Genomic DNA, 21338 nt, shown 5'->3' with positions numbered 1-21338 from the left:
AATATTTTTTTTTTCTTTTCTATGGTGGTATGCTGGGACGGGCATCGTTCACGTGCCTCTCATTATATTCTTACACCCTGGTCTCTACTCTTATCTGCAGTGCACCAACAAGGTCTGTGTTCTAATACTGTAAACGGCAAAGTATAGATGGCTAAGCGGACAGCGGCCATCTCAAGTCCCGTTCCGACTCTCACGAAGACGTCAAAGTAGACAGCTTAGCGAAGACAGCATCGAAGTCAAGAATGATGTAGGGTACCTTCCTGCCCAAACAAGATAGCGGCTGAGCAGAAGGCTTGGAAACTTGACAGGAAGGTAGTCTGCTCAAAGGAAAACGTAGTAAGGCTTTCCTATGCCCTTAAGGTCAGTCGCATCTTGTTTTTCGTAGGTTCGTAGGCGCTAAGACTTAAACTACAGAAATAATGTGTGCCTTTCCTTGTCGCCGCGAGGTGGCGTCCCGTCGCAGAAGCGCCTTCTATACATCTTCCAGACGGCTCCATACGCGTACCATTACTTGGCCTCGAAGCTGTCTCGGCTGTCTCATTAACTCTCCGTCTCTCGATCTCTCAAACCACCCATTGCTGTCGGACGAGCTCTCGTCGCCCGAAATACCCATCATCCATCATCATCATTATATATCAATATCATCATCATTATATCATCATAAACACTGTTCTATGCGTCGCCGCGTTCGTCAACGCAGTCCGGTCCTCGGTCTACAGCCGCACCACGTTTACTCACCAAGTGATCGCGCTTTCACGCAATCCTGAAAATCGGAGGTGAGCTCTCATTCTTTCTTCTAGTTCTCCCCATTATTTGCTGCGCATTCGTGAGCTGATGGTTGGTATCTTTCTCACCTGGCACGTGCATCAAGAGATATTGATGGCGTTTTACTCGTTAACACAATACGAGACGTTAGTTGTTTAGTTTATATCTCTAAAATTCAAGTGCTGGCTCATGCACACTTGGAAGGCGCGCCTACATAGCCGTGCTTCAGGCCAAAGCGACGTGGGTTCAAAAACAGAAAACACCATGAGGGCGCGCTGCTCGAGACTAAGGCTTCTGAAAAAGAATTGCCGTTTGTGAACGCGGTTAAACAAAGTTTGTCGAGCAATAGCACGGTTTCACTTGCTTTTGGGGAAAGGAGACAGACGCTGCTCGGCGCCCTCGGTCAGCAGCAGCGAGCGAATTTTCCCTCGGGCTGCGTCTCGGTTCTACGCTAACTAAGCGTAGAAAGCGCAATGCATACGACGCTACCGGCATTCAGCGCTCTTTCTCCACATCGCAGATCTCTTTCATGATATAGACGCCCACGTGGCTGCTGCAGCAGCCACCGGTAGTGGCAGGCTGAGTCCCAGTTTGACCATGGCTGAGTTTAAAGGTCAGATTTACGTAACCAGACATTTTTCTGGGTTTGTACCTGAAGTAGTAGAACCATCGCTGTAAAAAAAAGAGCAACGCAGTACTTGTCAACGTGAAGGCACGCCCTCTTTCGTGAGTTTTGTAGATTGTAAATAAAGTTAGTTGAGGTGCGAGGTCCGTGGTTCGTGGCCCATGGCCGGAATAATGGGCTGGCGCAATTACCCCGCTAGGGCACACCAGGGTGGTGAGGTTCGAAGCGGAGTAGTGGGAGGGCTTCGACGGAAGGAAAAATTCGAAGAGGTAGTGTTGAGTACGACAATGGAATGTATGTAGAAGCAAGGAGCCTGAATTTTCTCGTGTTTGAAAGTGTAAAAATATCCGCTTTTCGGTCAGTCAATATAATGAAGTGCTCGGAGTGTGTTTAGATACATGGCATAAAGCCCTCTAAAAAAGAAACCTACCTTTATTAGAGGCTTTAAACTGATATGCTTGTGACGACGGTGCGGTTGCCACTCATTCACTATTATTAGGGCACACCGTGTCGTGGAAGTGCATTATGCGAGATCTAAGCCAGCAAAACGCTTGCACTAACATGAACCATCCCCGCAAGCAAAAAGGGCCGGACGCGAGTGCGTTTTCATGCAGCGGCGATCAGCGTTGACGCTCCTGAATGCAGCGCAACTGCGCTGGGAATGGTCATCTGGGTAAGCTCGATGGCGCTGAGAAATCGCAGGTATTCAGTCGTGACGCAATATGTCTTTTGGAAGGCCGAGCAAGCGCAATTTTGAATGTGCACTCCCGTTTGCAACGCAGCACGCGGCCCGAAGCAACGGCGGCGAAGCCCGGGGCCGATGGGCGCCGAAAACGCAGCCCCCACGACAGCGAGCGCGCGCCAGTCGAGCCGGGCCATGCTCGTGGCTCTCGCGTCCGTAGTCTCCTTGTGGACGTCATAGAGGCGCTGCTGCAGCTGCTAGGAGACGAGGCAGAGGCGAAGAGGCGCACTAGGCGCCACTTTAGTTTTATTCTTATAGTGAAGCCGTTAAGGGCTAGTTCCCCCAGGATCGCGTCCGTGTGCAGACACAAAATCCAGAATATATTGTGCAATGCCGGGCCGAGCCGCGGCGGAGGTGAAGCAGGCGGCGTTAAGCACTCCCCATAGGAGGGCTGACCCCGAATATGGTGCAATACCGGGTCGACCCGCGGCGGAGGTGCAGTTCGCCATTAAGGGGCCCACATACGCAGCTTCACTGGTCATCCTTCTTCACAGAGTGGAAGGGCGTTGTTATTTTTTTAGCTTTTTACAGCGAAGCTGTTTATGCAGACTCTGTGCCGCCGTTGTCGTTCTCTAAAACTATCATCATCAGCAATGGCTCAAGCGTCGTCGTCGTCTTCCACGCCTTGGCACTCCATGGCGCTACCACGCGAACGCGCTCGTGCCACTGCTCCCGCGTTCGTCATCGTCGTCTTCTTCCACAGCTGGCCCCGTAGCGGCGCGTCATTCCAGCGTGGAACTTCTCTTCTGTCGCCGTAATGAGGAGATCCGTGTTTACGGGGGTATGAGCCATTGCTTAAGGGGTCTGCGCCATTCATTGTCTTACGTGACGGACAGATCCAATACTGAAGCAATCTAATTTTGAAGAATCGCAAGCGACAATGCCGGGCGGAAGCTGCTAACCACGCCACCGAGCAAACTCGAGACATCGAACTCAAGCAACAAAGGCGGATTGCGGGCGTACTATCACTGACGTCGTTCTCACCGTCGCAACCGAGCGTGTGTGTAACCTCATTAAGAAGCACAAAGACGTCATTCGTCAAACCAATGCAACCAACCATCAAAACGATTGCAGCTGCCGCATATCCAGTCGTGGGCGTTGCGCCCAATATACGGAGCTTTGAATTAGTGGTTCCGCACATTCCATGCCAGATACAACTATGGGAAAACCCGTAGTAGTGCGTACTCCGGAGGAAGAAGCTGCCTACCGCAAGGGTCAGCGAGAGTTGGCTCGGTAACGGGCTCGTCGTCGTAATGCCTGCCTCACGCGAAAGAAAAAAAAATTGGGAAACACTCCCCCCTCCCCCCCTCAGAGAAAGCACTCCTAAAGCATGCTCACCACGCGAAGCACGCAAAAGTGAAAACGAAGTGAAATACAGGTGAAACAAAAGATTTGCAATATAGATTGCTTGCAAAGTTCGACTTGCATGGTTTAACCCTAGGTGTAACTAACACAGCTTCGCTGTTCGACCAGCTTCACGTACTGGAAGGGGCGGTGATTATTTCCTTTACCTGGGCATTGAGACTACACTCCATTCCATACAACAGCAGTGAACGCTGCGGAAGCTACGCAGGAAGTTCAGTCAAGACACGCTATCGCTCTGCGCGTTCCGTCAATGCTTCGCTGTGCGCCAACAACGTTCGCTCGAGCGAGCATGCACGCGTGAGGCTCCTGGCGATGGGTTGCAAATAAAGAAACCTGAAAAGAATAACAAAAATAAAAATGATCTAGAACAACGCATTAGCACCCATATACCACAGTGTGTTTGTTTCCAAGGTTAAGACTTGTTTCGCTTAATACTAAGCCAGTATAAACAAAACAAAAAGAACCCGCACAATTGCAGTAAAACACCATCGAACTATATCCAAGTGCGAACGAAGCCACTGCAAGAAGTCTCTATAGCATCCAAAGCGTTGACTGCAATCTATAGAAGGGAGCATAGAGCACCTAATTTAGGGAAACGCTGTCACGTAGCCGCTTTCAATGCGTTTACAGCTATAAGGTCGAAATAAAAGGTTTTTCGCGTACGAATCTGTCCGTGTTGCTTCTTGAATACACAAGCGTGTCATACAGCGTGCTTCGACGTTGCAGTAGAAATTCAAGGGTGATTACACAACACATCGATCGTGACAACCTGTTTCAATGATGGAGAAACTTTCCTTGATACACGACGAAAATTGACGTATACAAGAATGGCGCATGGGGCTACCATTGTACACCTACGTCGCTTCCCCAGGTGTCCATGTGCTGCATACCCACGCATGCACTGGCGGTGGAAGGCGGTGTCCTTGTTGTTCCTTTAACGTTAAACTCCAGCGACTAAAGCGTGTAAAAATGAAAGGAAATGAATGAAAGTAGCACAAAACGATGAAAGGAAACAGCCGAGGAAGAAGGTCACTTTACCCGGCCACCAAGTGGCTATAGTTTAAACATCATAGCTCCATGTATTGTTAACACAGGGGTAGAAGAATACTCGATTAGATGAATAATTGATTATTCCCGCCACGGTAGGCAAGCAATGCCGTGGCTATGGCGTTGTGCTGCCAAGCTCTACGGTGGCTGATAACGGCATGTCCACAGATTACAATCCCAGGAGAAGTAACTCTTTTATCATGATTACTACTTCCTTTTTTTTGCAACGTGATGTTACAGAACTCTCGCGGTAGCTTCGTAGTACTTGACGTCCACACCGCTGTTCTGGCCATCATCTCTCTTTCTTAGCTACGGCTCGCGTCAGTGAATGTCCGTGGTAGCCGCTGGTCACACAGAAACTGCGTTTACAACATTATGACAGCATAGCTTAATTGTCGCATTCCTTAGGGGATCACGATAACCATACTGTGTGACAAGCCGGAACCTGTTTGTTTCCGGCGATTTGCATTTCATTAGCGAGTGATGCCAGATGTCTCTCACCGCCAGAGTTTACATGTAACGAGAGAAACCGAGAAGCCCGTCTTGAACTACCCTCTCCTGCTGCATCGACACCCGCCGTTGTTGCTCAGTGGCTATAGTGTTGGGCTGCTGAGCATGAGGTCGCGGGATCGAATCCCGGCCACGGCGGCCGCATTTCGATGGGGGCGAAATGCGAAAACAAACGTGTACTTAAATTTAGGTGCACGTTAAACAAACCCAGGTGGTCGAAATTTCCGGAATCCCCCACTACAGCGTGCCTCATAACCAGAAAGTGATTTTGGCACGTAAAACCCCATAACTGAATCGTTGCATCGACGCTATGCATCGCATTCTGCAAGGCTGTGACCTTGCAGAATCACAACTAAATTTCCAGCGAAGCTGTTACTGTCGAGCAATTACAACAAAAAAAAAGCACTTTGCTTGGGAGTTAACCACAGATCTTAAAATGTGGCTTCTGTGTGACTGGATTTTACGACTGACATATCTTTGTATATCATATCATCCTTCCGCAACGTCTATTTTGTGTTCATAGCACACCTCATTAGTCGTTGCCACAATATTATTACATATACATTTTACGCACTTTACAGTGACTGTTTTAAGGCCCCTCTACAGCCACGTCGCATCTACCTCTCGTAACTCATCGCTGCATTGCCAACTCATCAACCCTAGCCTGGCGCTCTTTGACCATTTACTTGGTCTTTGCGTCACAAAACACCAAATTCATCGTCACATGACTGGTTCGTTTGAATCCTTGCCAGCGTAGGCGTCTTCGGGAACTTGGTAAATAAGTTCTTGAAAATGTAATGGTTCATCCACCCGCATTTTACCTTGCGAGAAAATGAGCCACAATCCCCATTTTAACTCAATGTGCAGAGTTGCCCCAGGGCAGCAGCTTAAATTATGCGTTGTTACTAAAACGCAGTTATAACGTTCTGGATAGCCTGCATGCGTAATGTACTGCTGAGGCCATGAATTGTTCACACACTTCGGACCTCGTTCATACATACAACGCCCATAACCTGTCACTAATTTAAACGAAGATAAACAAGGTGACTTACGCAGTTTACTGAGGACACAGGGAAACCTACTACAAACATCTTACAACGCAAAAAAAAGCTAGAATATCGGGTGTTCAGTCATTTCTTGCAATGCTTCTAATAAAGCCCGGAATGGTAAAGTTACGTCGCACATTGCGCTGAATACGACCCCCCCCCTTTTCCAGTTAATATAAAGAAGGTCTAAAATAGAGTTATCTCAGTCATTAAGACCCATAGCTGATAACCCCAGCATGACACTTTCGAGTTGTCACTGAATTTGTTTGCAAAGGCAGCATTTTCTTTCCCCATATGCATTTCACTTCACACACACCTTCGCCATTGTCTTCCCCTCATTTTTGCACCATTTATTTTTCGTGGAAATTTTTATACTGCCAAAGAAAAGGGCTAAATTCTTCGAGATCGTGAAACACTCATAATGCTCCGGGGGGCGCTTCAATGCGTAATTTTTGGAAACGTCTCAACTAACGCACATATTCCGAACTTTTCGTGCTTATTAGCCATAACCTGCGCCTTATTTTCTTGAAATATAAACAAAGTGCCTTGTGCAGTTTACCAAGGAGACAGGTTAAACTCTAAAAATGTGACATGACTCGTGAGTACAAGGAAAAGGCGACGGTAGGTTATTTCTCTGCAACACTTCTATTGATTCTTATTGCGAACGTTCACGCGTATTGAAGCCCGGAACACGAAACTTTCGTCGCAGATTACGCTTACTATCCCCACTGCTTTCTCTGAATGCGAAGCTGGTGTGTTGCGCAGTTGTTTTATGAATTTTGTAGGTGAACTAAAGTGGAATAGGGTGGATTAAAGTGGGTTAACGCGGATTAAGGTTGGTACATATTAGAGCAAGGTTAATTAAAGAGGATTTAGGTTGGGACAAATTAGAACAAGGTGAATTAAGGTGAATTACCATGGTTAAATGTCGGTTAGGGTGGAATAAAGTGAATTAAAGTTGGTACATATTAGAGCAAGGTGGATTAAGGTGGAGATATAATTTGAAGTGATAACTTAGACAAGTCCTCATGCTTTGGGCTTCAAATTACGTAAGGATGCTTTAGTGACCGTCAACTTTATATATGAATACGTAAAGGGGCGGGGAGGGTTAGCTATGTAATAAGGTTGCTTTCACTGACGCTTCTCGGTAGAAACGAATTTCTGGAAAATGATTTGCGTATATTTTTATATTATTCTGTTTAAAACAAAAAGGAGCAACACGAGGTATAACACCTGATGTACAGGTCATGGTGAGAGAGCATGTATTTTTCTTTTCGTGAGGAATATAGTACCATCGGAGATTAGCAGCACCACGTACAGCGAATTAACTACGACGCTCAGTCACGTTTGATGCGTATCGTCTCTCTTTACTCACGCAGGCCATACACTTGACTTGTGGAGGACTATACCTCAGCCGTTCCGGCCCTTCGTTCGCCACCCACGAGAAACGCAGGCCATGTCGGACGCGTCGTCTGCTCCGCTCGCGGCGGGTGCCGCGATCGCGCGTCAAAGCAGCGCCGTAAGGAAGCAGCTCCGTCGCGTGCGCGTCCGTTGCACCAAGGACGAAGACTCCGACTGTCAGCTACTGATGCACCTGCGTCGCACAAGCCGAGTGCTCCTCGGCGCGTATCTGGAGCTGGTTCGCGACGATCGACACCCCGGCGGCATTCGCCTGGCGGTCGTTCGGGCCCCCTCTTCCTCGTGCTCTTTGCTCGGCACATCGGACGACCCGCGCAAGAAGGCGGCTCTGCGTTGCGCCGAGTACCTGCTCACCGAGCACCGGTGCATCACGGCCGTCGAGATCAACGGCAGCACGGCCCAGCCGCCGGCCCTGCTCGCCGCTCTCCGAAGCAGTCCCTCGGTGAGAAGCGTGACCGTGTGCATGGTGCTGGAGCGAATCCCCCAGACAAACGCCGCCGTCCTCGAGGCGGTGGACGCGCTGTCGCACCTGGAAGAGCTCGCGTTCGCGTCCGTCGGCTGTGGTCTGCAGGCGGTCTTTCGAAACATCACGCAGCTGAGAGGCCCGTTGCTGGAGCGGCGCACGCACCACCTGAGGAACCTCGACGTGTCCGTCCTCATGCTGAGCGCGGAGAGGGTGAACCGACTGTTGTGCGCGCTCACTTGGAACCACACCATTGCCGAGCTCGCCGTCGGACCGTGCGTGTTTACCGCCGGATTCGGCCAGCTGTTCGCCCGGTACCTGACCAAGAAGGACGCCACGCTCAAGAAGCTGACGCTCAGGTCGCTCGACCTTTACGAGGACCAGGGGACGGTTTTGCCGACTCTCGCTGAAGCGTTCTGCAACATGACCACGCTGGAGGAACTGAATGCAGACCTATACATGGATATCGCCGGGTTTTTGTAAGTATTTCAAGTGCTCCTAAAGCCACGGATAGAAAGGGACCTTCAGCTATGTGTAAGAAGTTCCCATATAGGAGCAGTTAATGTTGGAACTAACGCCTGTGTCAACCGTAGACAGACGGCGGATAACAAATTCAGACAAGGAAAATGATGTACCGCGGGAGTGTATGGGGCTTGCGGTGCTTGCATCAGATCTAGTGCGCTTCGCAAAGAGTGATTTATTCACGCGAACTTCATAACATGCAGAACCCGCGGCTCCGGGGCGCGACCTGCGATTACTGTGTACACTGGAAACTCGATTTAATGAAGCGATGACCACGCTTGAATTATTTCGTTAAATCGGGAAGTTCGTGAAATCGAGAAGGAAATTTTTTGGTCCTTCGAAATTTAAAACTGTAACCTAGCGACACGCAAAGGCTACCACGGCATTGCATTTGCCGTTAATACCGCCATCTGTCGCATAAACCATGAAGTAACAAAAGCAACCACCGTGCCCCTACGGAGTTGATTCGGCTGTTCCGTGCATAGGCGCGGCGTGCAGCCTCGTCTAAACGAAGCTAGGGATGTGGCCACGGCGCCTAGATGTTTGAACGGACTAACTTCAGAGCACACGCTCGAAGAAGAAGCCATCCGTGTCAAAATTATAAAGAAGTCACCATTTGTTTTACTCATTCATTTCAGGAAAAAGTTCGTTAAATTGAGTTCGGCCAAGTTTGCTTCGTTAATTCGGGTTGATGATAACATTGAACCCTATGGGTAGCTGCCAGGGAATTGTAAATTTCTTAGTTTGCTCGGGAACTTCGTAAAATCGGGTTTCGTGAGTTTTAACTGTATAATGTGACTCTAGCATGGCTCGGCCAGCGATACCGCGCTTCATTTTCTGCGTGTTTAAATGGGAAGCAATGCTGTCTACCAAATTCATAGAGTCTTATCTCTCTTTGCCCCAATAGCTTCCATCTATTCATTACGTAAGGGAAAAGTATAAAACTGTAAACACTAAATTGATCATGGTATGCTGTAGTATACTACAGTGACGCATAGTGCATACTACGCGTAATATAGCCCACAATAATCCTATGTATTATATCACTTAACACGAACGTGACACATACGTGGTCTAACATATGAAGCACAAATTATTTTTAAAAAAAGGAAAAGGAAATATAGATGCTGTATAAGCTAATGTCAACAAAATAGCAATGTTTGTTTTTAGTTGTGAAGGTATTACAGTGTAGGTTTCATCGCGGTGTCTTGGAGTGCGGTTACGTCAATGTCATGGTAATTTCCGCGTTGCACAGAACGCTCCCCATGAGGCTTCAGATTCCGCACTGAACGGTGTTGCACCTGTTTCGGGGACGTAGTCAGTAAAATCTATAAACCGCTCTTCATTGCATATCAAGCGGCGCTTAACGGGCCTGAATGGCAGCTTCGCAGAAAAAAACGTCCCTGTTCGTTTGCGCCATTCTTTCTTGAGTGTGGATCGCCAACACGCCCAGCAGTCAGTAGTAGTGCTGATTCCTCGCCAAAACGAGATCGTTGCTTCTCGACGTAACGCGTCAGCCGACGAAAGAGTGTCGCGTCGTAAAATTTGGTTGCGAATGAAGGAATGCCCCTTATATCTGGCTCACATGTTCCCAGGAGCCTCTTTAGGAGGTCGACAACGTGCTTTTATTATTTACAAAAATCCTTAACGGATTCCTGGAACGTATATTGTCGTACGCCTAGCCTCAAAAGGCATCCCTCAACGCCCGCTTTCTCACAAGAATTTCGTGTCAACGCGCTGTAATAAAACGGGTACGATTGGTTAAACATTACCCTCATCTCAGGTCATGGCGTTCCCCTTCATAGTTTTTTTTACTACCGGCTGCCGGGAATTTACGTTCTTGTGTCAAAAGCAGGAGAAAATCGTTTTCACTCGCTTTCGCAATGTCGTTATGCTGCGGCATCGCAAGCAGCTCGACCAACCAATAGCCATTTGCTGATTTTGTGATCGCGAGAACATCCTGAGTGATGCAATTGTGGCTCATTTGCGTTAAATAAATGGAAAAAATATATGTGTCAGCCATCTCAAAACGACAGGAAAACCATTTTATCTTCGCGTTGCCGGCCTATCACACATTTGCTCGTCGCTGCGCCTGCGCATGGCCCCTGAGATGAAAAGCGTGGCGTAGATACCACGGAAGCCATGGTGTGCCGCCACGAGCCGTCTCGTCTTTTCGAAGCCAGATCAGGATACCTTAGAACACGCACTCATAAAGCGAGATGCAAAAAGGTAGAAGAAGCATGTCATTGCAGCGGTAAATCTAACGAAATGATGGAGGATGTTTTATTAGAATGTAAGGATATCTGTCCAGCCGTCGATTTGGGCACTTCTGGCCTCCTTGAAGCCCTCGGATTCATTGAGAGCAGAGGGAAGCAAAATATGTCAGAAATAGAGATTAGTAAGAGGCGATTGGAAGATTGGTGGAAGAAAAGTAGAGAAACGACAAATAACGGAGGCGTACAAAAACCAAGTTCCCAGAAGGAGTTCAGAAAGTTGCGTGATGGGAGTTCTTCGTTTTCTTTTCTTTTCCTTTTTTTAACATAGGTAGGATATTAGGCAATATAATAACAAAAGCTTGTTGGCGCAACCCACTGCCTTGTTCGAAAGGGTACGCTCATAGCATCTGTCCATCCATCCATCCATCCATCCAACCATCAAAAAAAAAAATTTCTTTTTGGCGCGACTCTTCACAATATCCGGGATCGGCCCACACAAGTGATCGCGTTTCTACTAGAAAGCTCGTCTTCGCGCACAGCCATCGCCGCCAGCGTTTCCCGGTAAACCTTACGGTTACATAAGCTGCAGTTGCCGGGAAGCGTGAGAAGCAGTCACGAACCTTTGAATGCTATCGCGTTTAAATCCTAAAGGGGAAGGGTAACCGTTGTCGAAATTTTTGCATTACAGGGCTGCATAAGATTGGTTACTATTTGCCATTGTTCCGTTCATGCTGATTCCGTGTAAAAAGACGCATCGGGCATAAATGATTCCAGAATGATCGCTTTAACAGCCCTTCAAGTTATCTATCTAGAAAGGAAGGCGAATACCTCACACAATATTGTTACAGGTGGTGCAAAATACGTGCCGCCATTCTATATGAAGGCCAATCTTCGAATAAACCGTTCAGTTGCATTTGAGCGCTTTACGTACGTTTGTGTGTCTCTGGGTACTGTATCAACAAGATGTACCAACTACCTCATTTGTTTCTCGGTAGCATATCTTCGTTCTTTCAGCTTCGCTCAAGCGCCACCCTCTCAACTTTCACAGCTCTAAAACTATCAATTTCAGTCTGCCAAGCCTACGCGTAGTACAATGCGAGCGTTTTGTCATGGATGCAACATATATAGACGCGTTAAGTTGAAAGCGCATAGCTGCAACATCTACATCTGCTCTTCAGCGCAGGGAGGATTGCACCGTTCATGAAAGTGGTGGCTCTGAACAGCACCCTGCGCTGTCTCAGGCTGCCTTCGTCAGTCTGTGAACGCTGCTCCACGATGCTGTCGCGAGTTCGCGACCCCGTCGGCGTCCCGGACCCCCGTGTGGCTCAGTACGTCGAACCGTGGCACACGGCTCTCCGGAAGAACTCCTCGCTTCGCGAGCTCCGCATTGACTTTGCAAGCTTTGACGAAGCGGAGTGCAGCGCTTTCCTCGGAGCGGTCGCCGACAGCGACACCCTGCGGTCGGTGATCGTCAGTCACCTGCCGGCGAGAACCAACCCCGAGAACATCTGCAGAATGATCCGAGAACGCGGCCTGCGCGATCGCGTCGTCGTTGCGGACTACCACGTGGGACTGGCAGACGCGGGTGCCTTCGGGCGGTGCGCCGAGATCACCGGCGTCACTGTGGACAGCGCCCACTTCAAGCTCCCCGAGAGGCCCCACCTGCTGCAAGACCGGGCGCTGTCCGAAGTTTTCGATCTCGCCGGTCACGTGACGACACTTCGAGTGTGCTGCGACTTCTTCAACGAAACGGCGTTCGCCGCTTTGTGCGCGTACCTCTCGGCGCCATCGGCACTCGAGGACGTCGAGATCACACTGGTCAGGAACACGCTGGAGATGACGCTGGAGCAGGTCCAGAGCTTACCGAGGAGACTGGCGTCGGCGTTGGCGTCCAACACCAACCTGTGCAGAGTGATTGTCAGAGGCGTGCAGTTGTGCAACCACGACATGGACGTGCTGGCGGACGTTGCTCGAACGAGTCGGCGCCTCGTCGAGTTCCGCGTGACGTGGCAGTGCAATTCCTGCTGCCTGTTCGACCGAATCTTCGGAGTGCGCAACCCCGTGAGGGGACCGTTGTACTCGCCGAACGCCTACGCTTACAACGTGCTGGCCGATATACAGGTACTGCGTAACCTGTCTTTTGTATTCTTCCGCGTGTATTTGATGGCAGGGCTTCGACGTGGCCCGTGAGTGCTTAAGATGCGGTGAACGCAAAAATAATAAGTGAATTTTAAAGAATTCGTTTCCAGAGTAAAGTTGCAGTGTAAATTTGGCGCCTCAAGTTTTTTACACGCTAGTGACTTTCGGCAGTTTCTGTGAAATGGGCGATGACTCGAATCAAAAGTAAAACAGTATAATCAATTGATGGGCTATGCAAGAGGCCCAAGTTAGAGGAGGTAATCGATCGCGGTTTTTTCTCGTCGCAGGACCGGAGGCTGTCGGGTAGTGCGATCTCCACGCATTTTCTCCGCGCTTTGGTCTTGTAGCTAGACCTCTTTGCTACTTTCTTTAAAGTAGATTATGCAATTGAACGCCCAGGAGCAGTGCAGCGTACTACGGAGGACTGCCATACAGCTGGCTACGCATTGTCCGGCAATATGAGGTTCCTCAACGCAAAGGCAAACGCTGAACTAGTCTTGTGTGATAACACATTATTTTAAAACGCTACTTTTTCATTTTCCTGTGGTCTCGTTTGCTAGAAGAGAAACTGACGGCCAATGTTCGATTTATTGACCTTTCTCCCGTAACCTCAGTGCCGGTATTTAAGACCAACGTCACATATTTCAAATTATTTTCCCGTATTTGAACCGTTGTGGCACAATTAAAGTTGTAAAAAGGTATAGCAACTTCTGTATTTGGCTCTATTGTAATACGGTGTATCCCATCTACAACGATAGAAGGTTCAATAGTCCCAGGGAGACGCTTTCAAAAATTCATGATATCAAAGCGAGCTGTAACGGAACTTTAAAGCGGCGACGGCGCCCGCCTTTTGTTTCTGATTATTTTCCGACTTGCAAAAGTTTCTTTTGTTAGTACCAGTGATTTTCTTGATATTGTCAAAAAGAAAATGGCCAGCCATACTTATGCAGCTCAACTCATTTTGTTCTCTTTAATTTCCGTTCTATGAGTGTTTTAGCATTCCCCTCCCTTTGGAATGCGGGCGCCGCAGTTGAGCATCAAACCCACGACCTGGTCATTGCAGAAGTACGTCATAGCCCCTCTACTATACCGCGGCTTGTGGAATGAAATTGTGTATCTGACAATCGGCACATGAGCAGTCGCTCATCGTCGCTTTTCTCACAAATGCATTTATATCTCAGTGCTCTAGAATGTCTATAGTAGCCGTTGCGTAAGAACACTTGTTTATTAGTATGATGCATCAGGAAAAGTTTGTCGAGCGGCACCAATGACATAGCCTCGAAGCAACGGTTTCATGTGCTTCGTAGACAGGTCGTGACATAAAAAGATGGCGTGGTGATAATTAGTCTAAAATGTAATGTGCGATTGACGTTCGCACTATATAGCGAGCGTTCCGAAAAATAAAAGTGTTGGGCATTACGTTTCACAGCCACGGGCGAAGCGTCGAAACCGTGGGACCGACGCATCAACATGCCGAGCACTTTGACGCGCACCAAGGGCACTCGTGAAAGCTGCGTGCAACCATAAACGTGACAACATGGCCTCCGAGATTTGACCTGAGGCCATGAGAACGCACGTGAAACCGCCGTCGACAGACTCAGCAGACTTGCCAACCATGGAGCGCCGACTTCCTTTAATACCTTGCTGCTATTGACGCAACCCGACGAACTCGTGGCGGTGTGAAACGTGACATCTAGGGCTGCGAAAATTCGAGTTGAGAGTAACATTCTAAATTCGCTTGTCTTTTGAAATTCATCTGACCAATAACTTGCATTTATGTGCCTTCTAATTATCTTAATTCATTTTGTTCTTGGTTCTTCGACAAGTTCAGACTGTATTTAAAGCAAAAATATTCTGGCTTGAAAGAAGAGTGTCGCAGGGTCCCTTTATGCAGCAATAATGTTTACTGTATACTTCTAGGTAGTCACAAGACGAAACGCCGAGCACATCTCGGCAGCGGCTCGTTTCGTGCTGGGCGAGCGAGAGAGCGTCGAGGGCGCTCGGTCCCTCGAGCTCGTCCACGACCATCCGCACCTCCTTGTCCTGGTGCGGGAGGGTGCTGCCGTGAGGGGCGACGACGCCAAGGCGATGGTCAAACACGCACTGGCACAGCTGCGCAACTACAGTCTGCACCAGTTCATGAGGTTGGCCGGAGTGGTGGCGCACGGGGTGGAATGCCCTCCGCAGGATGATGGCCGGTTGCAGCTCGCAGATATCGGCGACGATTGCTGGTTTGTCATCCGCAGCTACCTGAGACTGGCGGATATTGCGATGACGGAAGGACGCCCCAGTGAGTTTAAAGGGGTTAAACGCCCTTTTCTTGCTTCCGATAGAAAGTTCATTCTTGCACTCTTTCGAGAAGCCAATTGTATGAAGCCTTTGTGTGTCATATGTACCTCCGTCATTCCCTACTTGCGAGAGTTTTACGTGCGGTAACAATGTCTGCGTATTAGTTGCCGTAATTCCTGTCATTTTATCACAAATCTTTTTTTTTCTGTACATTCCTAATCACTCAAGTAGAATTAGAAAAAGGAAGCGAAGTTATGTGCATTAAAATCTCCGAGCTGCCATTCGTCGAGCACACGCTAGACGGTGCCACAGTGTCAGGCCGCAGCATCCATTACGCCAGGACCCGCCGCTTGCTAGCGCGAGTGCGCCGATGTTGATCGCGATTGATCCGCTGTCGAAGTGACAGTGCGTAATCGCAGACAGCAAAAAAAAAAGTGTATAACAGGAACAGAAATAACGCCTTTACAATGGAGGCGAAGCTGCCACTTGGTGGCAGTGGCAGCTCGTGGAATGTGACATGTCGTTCCTTGAAGCGTGCTCCCAGTAGGCACATTCGAATGCACTTCCTTGAGCTTCGGTCGAAGTACTGCTGCCCGGATTTTTAACCGATGGATCAGTCACAAACCGGCGTGTCTTATGCAGCAGTTGGTCCATCTTTTTCGAGAGTCTGGCATTCCGCATAAGCAAACAAGTATCTTTACGGCTGAAGCCTATGCGCTATTATTCACTGTGAAACACATCAAGCAATTAAAGGTAGAAAAAGCAAATATATTTACCGACTCTCTAAGCTTTGTCAAGGCTTTAGTATCACACCAAAAACATAAACGTCCTATATTTATTGATCTTTATACACTCTTGCGCGCTGTTTATGCATGCAATCAACGTTTCATAATATGCTGGGTGCCCGGGCACAGAGGCATCGAGGTTAATGTGCTCGCCTACAAAAGCACCACAACCTCTTCCACAATCTACAATTTAGAGTTGTACTTAAGAGCTTTAAAGTGCTTCTGAGCACCGCTATTGGAAGATAGACATTGATGTCATTTTCTGCTTTCCTTTTGCCGTTGTGAATGAGTTGTATTCGGGTTTCTTTACAGGCTTCAGGTATATCTCGTGTCGCAAGGATGTCATTCAAACAGTTGAGTAGTGTTTATCTTGCTATTGCTTGGAGAGCCTTGAGAAATTCATTTGGAATGTCATCTATGCCTGATACTTTCTGGTTCTTTAACTGTCCAAGGCGTCGTTTTAATTCTGCCATTGAGATCGCCCCGGATAGAGTATCACTATGTGGTGGTGCATTGTGGCGTTTCATTGCGTTCTTTGTGGGTTGGTGCAGTGGTGTCGCGTAGTTTGCTTGTATGGTTTCAAAGTGGTGTATTATGTATTGTTCCATTTCTTCTTTTATATGGAGAGTACGTCTCTCACCTGTTAGGATTGCAACATCCTTGTGTATGTCCTCCCGTGGTTCCAGGTTCTGTATATAGGCCCAGAACTTGTGACTGCAGTGTTTTCGCTCTTTTGTTACATGATCCTTTTGCTGTTTAAATGCTTTGTCTATCTTTCTTGCGACCATAGTTCTGACTCGTTCTTCTTGCTTCAGGTATTTTTCCCAGATGACATCTTTTAAGCTCATGTTTTCTTCAGGTATATGGTAGTGCTGTCTGGAGGGTGTCTTTCGTTTTTGTATCTAAGTTTTCAGCTCCTTGTCGAACCATGGCGATGTTCTAGACCATTTGTTTCCAGTCGTATTTCCAATGGTTCTGTGAGCTATTGATAGACACTTTTCTGCGAATTCTTTATAATTCAGTGGTCGCTCTATTGATAGCTCCAAATCACTTGCAAATGCTTCAAGGCGCTGGTCTTCCCTCACTTTCCAGTGTGGTTTGCTGGGCCTTGTCGCAGTGTTCTTTAGAGGTTGAATCCATTTTAAGCTTATTGTAATTCTATTGTGGTCGCTTCCACAGTTGCTATACTTCTCTTCATCTATGTGTATGGATGACGTGTGCATCTGTTGCTGTGTTGTCTCGTCATTGTACAGAACATAGTCAATAGCAGACTTGCTTGAATTTCGTGACCATGTGTATGTTCCGTTGGAAGTAGGGTCCAGGTTGGCTATATGTAGATTGCACTGTTTTATCTAGCTTGCGTAGGCCCGCTGAATTTTCTTCGTAGCCGTCTAGCTCTGTTATATGGCAGTTGAATTCTCCTATAAGGAAGACTGGCTTAGTCTTGTAGGTTTGTTTTATATCGTTTTTGATGCAGTCATATACATTTTTATTCAGTGTTTGTTGTTCTGAGCTAGTAGACATGCAGCCGACACATATGTTGAGTAGGCATTTATCAATTTTCACTGTGGTCCACATATGTTCTTGGCTGTGGCTCTTCGTTGCTAGCGCGTTTTGGCTTCTTGGGATGAGACCAACTCCACCTCCTCGTTTATCGTCTCTTCTACTGTTTTGGCCGATCCAGTTGAGTCCTGTATGTAGGAGTGGTTGTTCATCGTGTCGGAAGTGAGTCTCTGTAAGTGCATGTACGTTAATGTCTTCATCTTCTATCTGCTTTTGTAGTTCAGCCCATTTTATAATATTGCTGCCTTGCATGTTTAAGAGGAATATTTTAAATTATATCTTTCCTTTGCTTCGAGATTTGCTCTTTCTGTGCCTCCTCTTTTATTGCATTAGTGTTTGTGGGTTCGGGAGGCTTTCTAGTTTTCTTCTTTGCATGGCGTATGTCAACCATTCACCTTCGGCGATATGGTTGGCTTAGCTGGGCTAGTGCTGTTGACATAACTTTGAGCAGTGTCCTCATATTCGTCTGGTCGTGTCCTGTTGGATGTCGCCGTTTGGCCGGGAAGCTGGCATGCCGCCCTTTGCTGGCCCCTAAAAAGTGTGGGACTTTTTGAGCCAGAAGATGTCCAATGCGGTTTCCTGTTGATTCTGTGTAGGTCACCGAGGCTGTCATTCTCTAGTTGGTCTGTTATGGAGCAAATTCTACTTGAGGGCCAAGCTTGGTGCATATTGCGCTGGCTTTCTTGTTCCATTCTTGGCAGGCGGCTGTCACGTGGTGGCCTCGTGACGTCAGCTCCGGCGTGGCACATATTATGTAGTGATGCTGAGGTGTATTTTGGCTCCAAGTTTGCAGTTTTGGTTTTAGCTGCTCCATGGATCCGTTTGCTTCTCTTTCATTTAGTATGGCGGTGGTTCCAACGCGAAGTACTAGCTGGAGCCCAGGTGCATATGGACATCTGACAGCACGCTACACAAGCGATCGTGCGATCTCATTTTGCACGTGCGATCTCATTTTCAGCCCGAAGAAGGGTCTCCTCCACTGTTGCCCCAGATTTCGTAGTGACGCGAAGCCTCCGTTCGCTGACTTCTTTATATAGGTGCCTCTTTAGGCGATGAGCGTAGGAGTCTCCGAGCACCACTGTGCGTTTACGCTGCGGTAGTGTGTCCTTGGGTTGCTGCTCGGGTTGTTTATGTTTCTTCGAAGCAGATTTCTGGCTTGTGTAGCGTGCTGTCAGATGTCAATTTGGTGGTTGCACTGCGCGGTTGTTTTTCCCCCCTTTGAGCCATGAGCCTGCTTCGTTTTCCTCCCCGGACTTGACGTTCTCTGTAGGGTAGCTTGTTGTTTTCTTAGGGATTTGTTGTAGGCTGGAAGGCGAGTGGGCAATTCATTCTGACGACTCAGCGTCATCTTCGGGTGTAGCACTGCCATTGTCTTCGGCCTGGTGGCATGGTATGGGTCTGGGGTTTTCAGCGCAGTCTTGGAGAGCCGTCACTTTCGGCAAGAGTTCTTCACGTAAAGTACGTTCTGCGTCGAGCTCATGAGTAAATTTTTGTATTTCTGCTTTATTTGTAGCTTCAGCTGTTCGCCACTGGTATTTCATTGTTTCATCAACAGGTTAAACGTTTCCCTCATTTTTTGTTCCTGCAATACTGTTATGGTGTACAGTGCAGATAACTTGGTGCAGAAATCGCATGTGTGTCTTCCCCTCGGCCCCTTCTAGACTGGAGAAAGGGGAGGCTTTCAAGTGGGTCCAGCCTGCACAGTTGCCGCATTGTACCATGTCCGATTCTTCCACTGCGGCGTCCGGGTTTTTCGTTGTGCGCTTGCGTGTTTTGGACATACTGACGTTAAGGGGGCTGTCTTTTGATTCAAAGTTTGAAGGATGCGTTTTCACATGCAATCGCACATTGCCATTTGCGCGATATTGCCGCACGTACTGTAGTGGTGCCAGTCCAGCGACACTGGTCAGGCTTTAGCGGTCGCGATACGCTAGGCCCATTTCTCAACGTCCGTTCGTTGCATTTGTCAGGCGATTGGCATTACGAATGTTTCATCACTTGCCTCGCGTCGTGCTGGTGTCACCCATTGTGCACGGTCATACGAACTGCTGTGGTCTTTGCGATGACGTTAACCATGCAAGCGCGCGAAACACTCGAACACATTCACTCAAAACGTTCGCATACCGACTTCCCATAGATAGTTAAACAAAGCGCCACAAGGTGCCGCCACGAGCCACTAGACTCAATGAGAAGCTTGGTGTAGCAGTTTTTAAAGACTACCACCACACAAGCTTTACAAAAATATTCCTTACGGAAACAAAGGCTTAGACAAATCATCACGTGCTTAATAAGGAGATCGTTCTCTCAATTCACTATTATTTCCTACGCCACAACACCAATGAAGTATTCAACTACGCTTAACTCGGTGTTTGGACACTTATGTAACTGATTAAATTCACGTGCACAAATTCATTCAACGCATTGACCAACGGCAATATTTTAGGGCGACACCTGCGGCACCGTACTATTTAAGTACATCCTGCTTTATTGCAGAGCTTAATTAAAGAGAAGGCTGCTGCTTGTACCAAAAATTAATTAGGAAAAAACTAAAGAACTTGGCTTTTTTTACATTATACAGTACGTTTAGTCCCTGGCTTGGCGTATAAAATGAGCATCGCTGCTTTAAGGTCATTTTCAATTTGTGATGTAATACGGTTTCTCCCAAAACATTTAAGCATCTTTATCGCGCACTTTAGGACTTCTTCTCTCACTCTGTGCGCGTTTAACATCGGGCTGTGTTGCCTATGGTGTGTGTGTATCTACAATATGGTATATATGTGGCATGATGTGTGTTCTTTATGTGCGTTGCCCTTGCCAATCCGTTGTGATGACATACATGTTCTGTTACTGAGCCACGAAACTGAGTGTTGTGGTGCGCTGAAGCAGCAGCATTCCTTTGAAAGTGAAGTTATACCTAATCCCCTCTATGAATCTTCAGGTGCACGCTCAAGTACCCTGGGTTGTTGAGGCGTCTGGTTTCACAATGCCACACCTTGCTTCAAATACATCAACGGGACTTGTTCTGCTTTCGCTCGTCATTTTATGATCGGCGGAATGAAATCGCGGCTATTGGTCCTCTGTGCCAGCGCGCCAATGGTTCATCAATCTCCCCTTTGCGGCGTCTTAATTTGGCTCCCGTGAGGGCTTGAGACATAAAGCAACACCCGACGCAACAAAGATATGGCCTGTTTAATTGTTAATATTTATGGATACCGTATTTTCTTTCATTTCGCGAGCAGCCGCAATTATGTAGAGGAAGAGAAAAATGCAGGATTATTGAAACCGTCTACCTCGATGTTCTAATGGAGCGTGAATGGCACAAAGTCCGGTGTAGCGCTCATGAAGGAGCCTCTCTACTGCAGTAGACTTGTTCAGTCCATGGCAATGACATCTTATTGTCGCGTACTCGTGCAGATCTGCCACCGAGCACCAGCTCAGCCGACGAGACTGCTGCCCCAGCGACTGGATGTGACGACAGCCCGATGAACGGCGACATGCCGGCCTAGTCACTCTTGGAGCAGTCTTTCTCATGTGCCGGCTGAGACATTCATTGAAGAACCCTCACGGAAGCCTGGGCGTCCTATACCGAACCAGAAATGTTATTTTTTTTAGCACTGGATGTTTCTTAGTACTCATGTTGTGGTGAGCTAGGAGTAAACTTGTAAACTTCTGAGTAAACATGTTATAAAGAGCTCCTGTTTCAGAAAGTTCTCTTGAGATTTGCTTCAACTAAGGCACCATCTCCAACGCTCAATGAACTAGTCTACCTAGATATCACGCTGTGGGTTCTTAATTGAATGACGCATCGTTTTTCCAAGCTTGCTCAGAAGGAATTCGGTAGA

The 21338-nt window shown here is 47.8% G+C and overlaps 1 protein-coding gene across 1 annotated transcript; it reads left to right on the top strand.

Moving 5' to 3' along the window:
• Nucleotides 1-653: 653 nt before the first annotated feature.
• LOC135902741 (uncharacterized) lies at nucleotides 654-21188 on the top strand. The gene is made up of 5 exons (XM_065432960.1): nucleotides 654-776; nucleotides 7480-8461; nucleotides 11899-12841; nucleotides 14780-15149; nucleotides 20911-21188. Exons 2-5 carry the CDS (start codon nucleotides 7557-7559, stop codon nucleotides 21000-21002), a joined length of 2310 nt encoding a protein of 769 aa, XP_065289032.1. The 5' UTR covers nucleotides 654-776; nucleotides 7480-7556; the 3' UTR covers nucleotides 21003-21188.
• Nucleotides 21189-21338: the final 150 nt, after the last annotated feature.

Source organism: Dermacentor albipictus, chromosome 2, assembly GCF_038994185.2.
Source record: "Dermacentor albipictus isolate Rhodes 1998 colony chromosome 2, USDA_Dalb.pri_finalv2, whole genome shotgun sequence".
NCBI lineage: Eukaryota > Metazoa > Arthropoda > Arachnida > Ixodida > Ixodidae > Dermacentor > Dermacentor albipictus.
The sequence above is the reverse complement of the archived record's forward strand: the minus strand, read 5'-3'. Positions and strand labels throughout refer to the sequence as shown.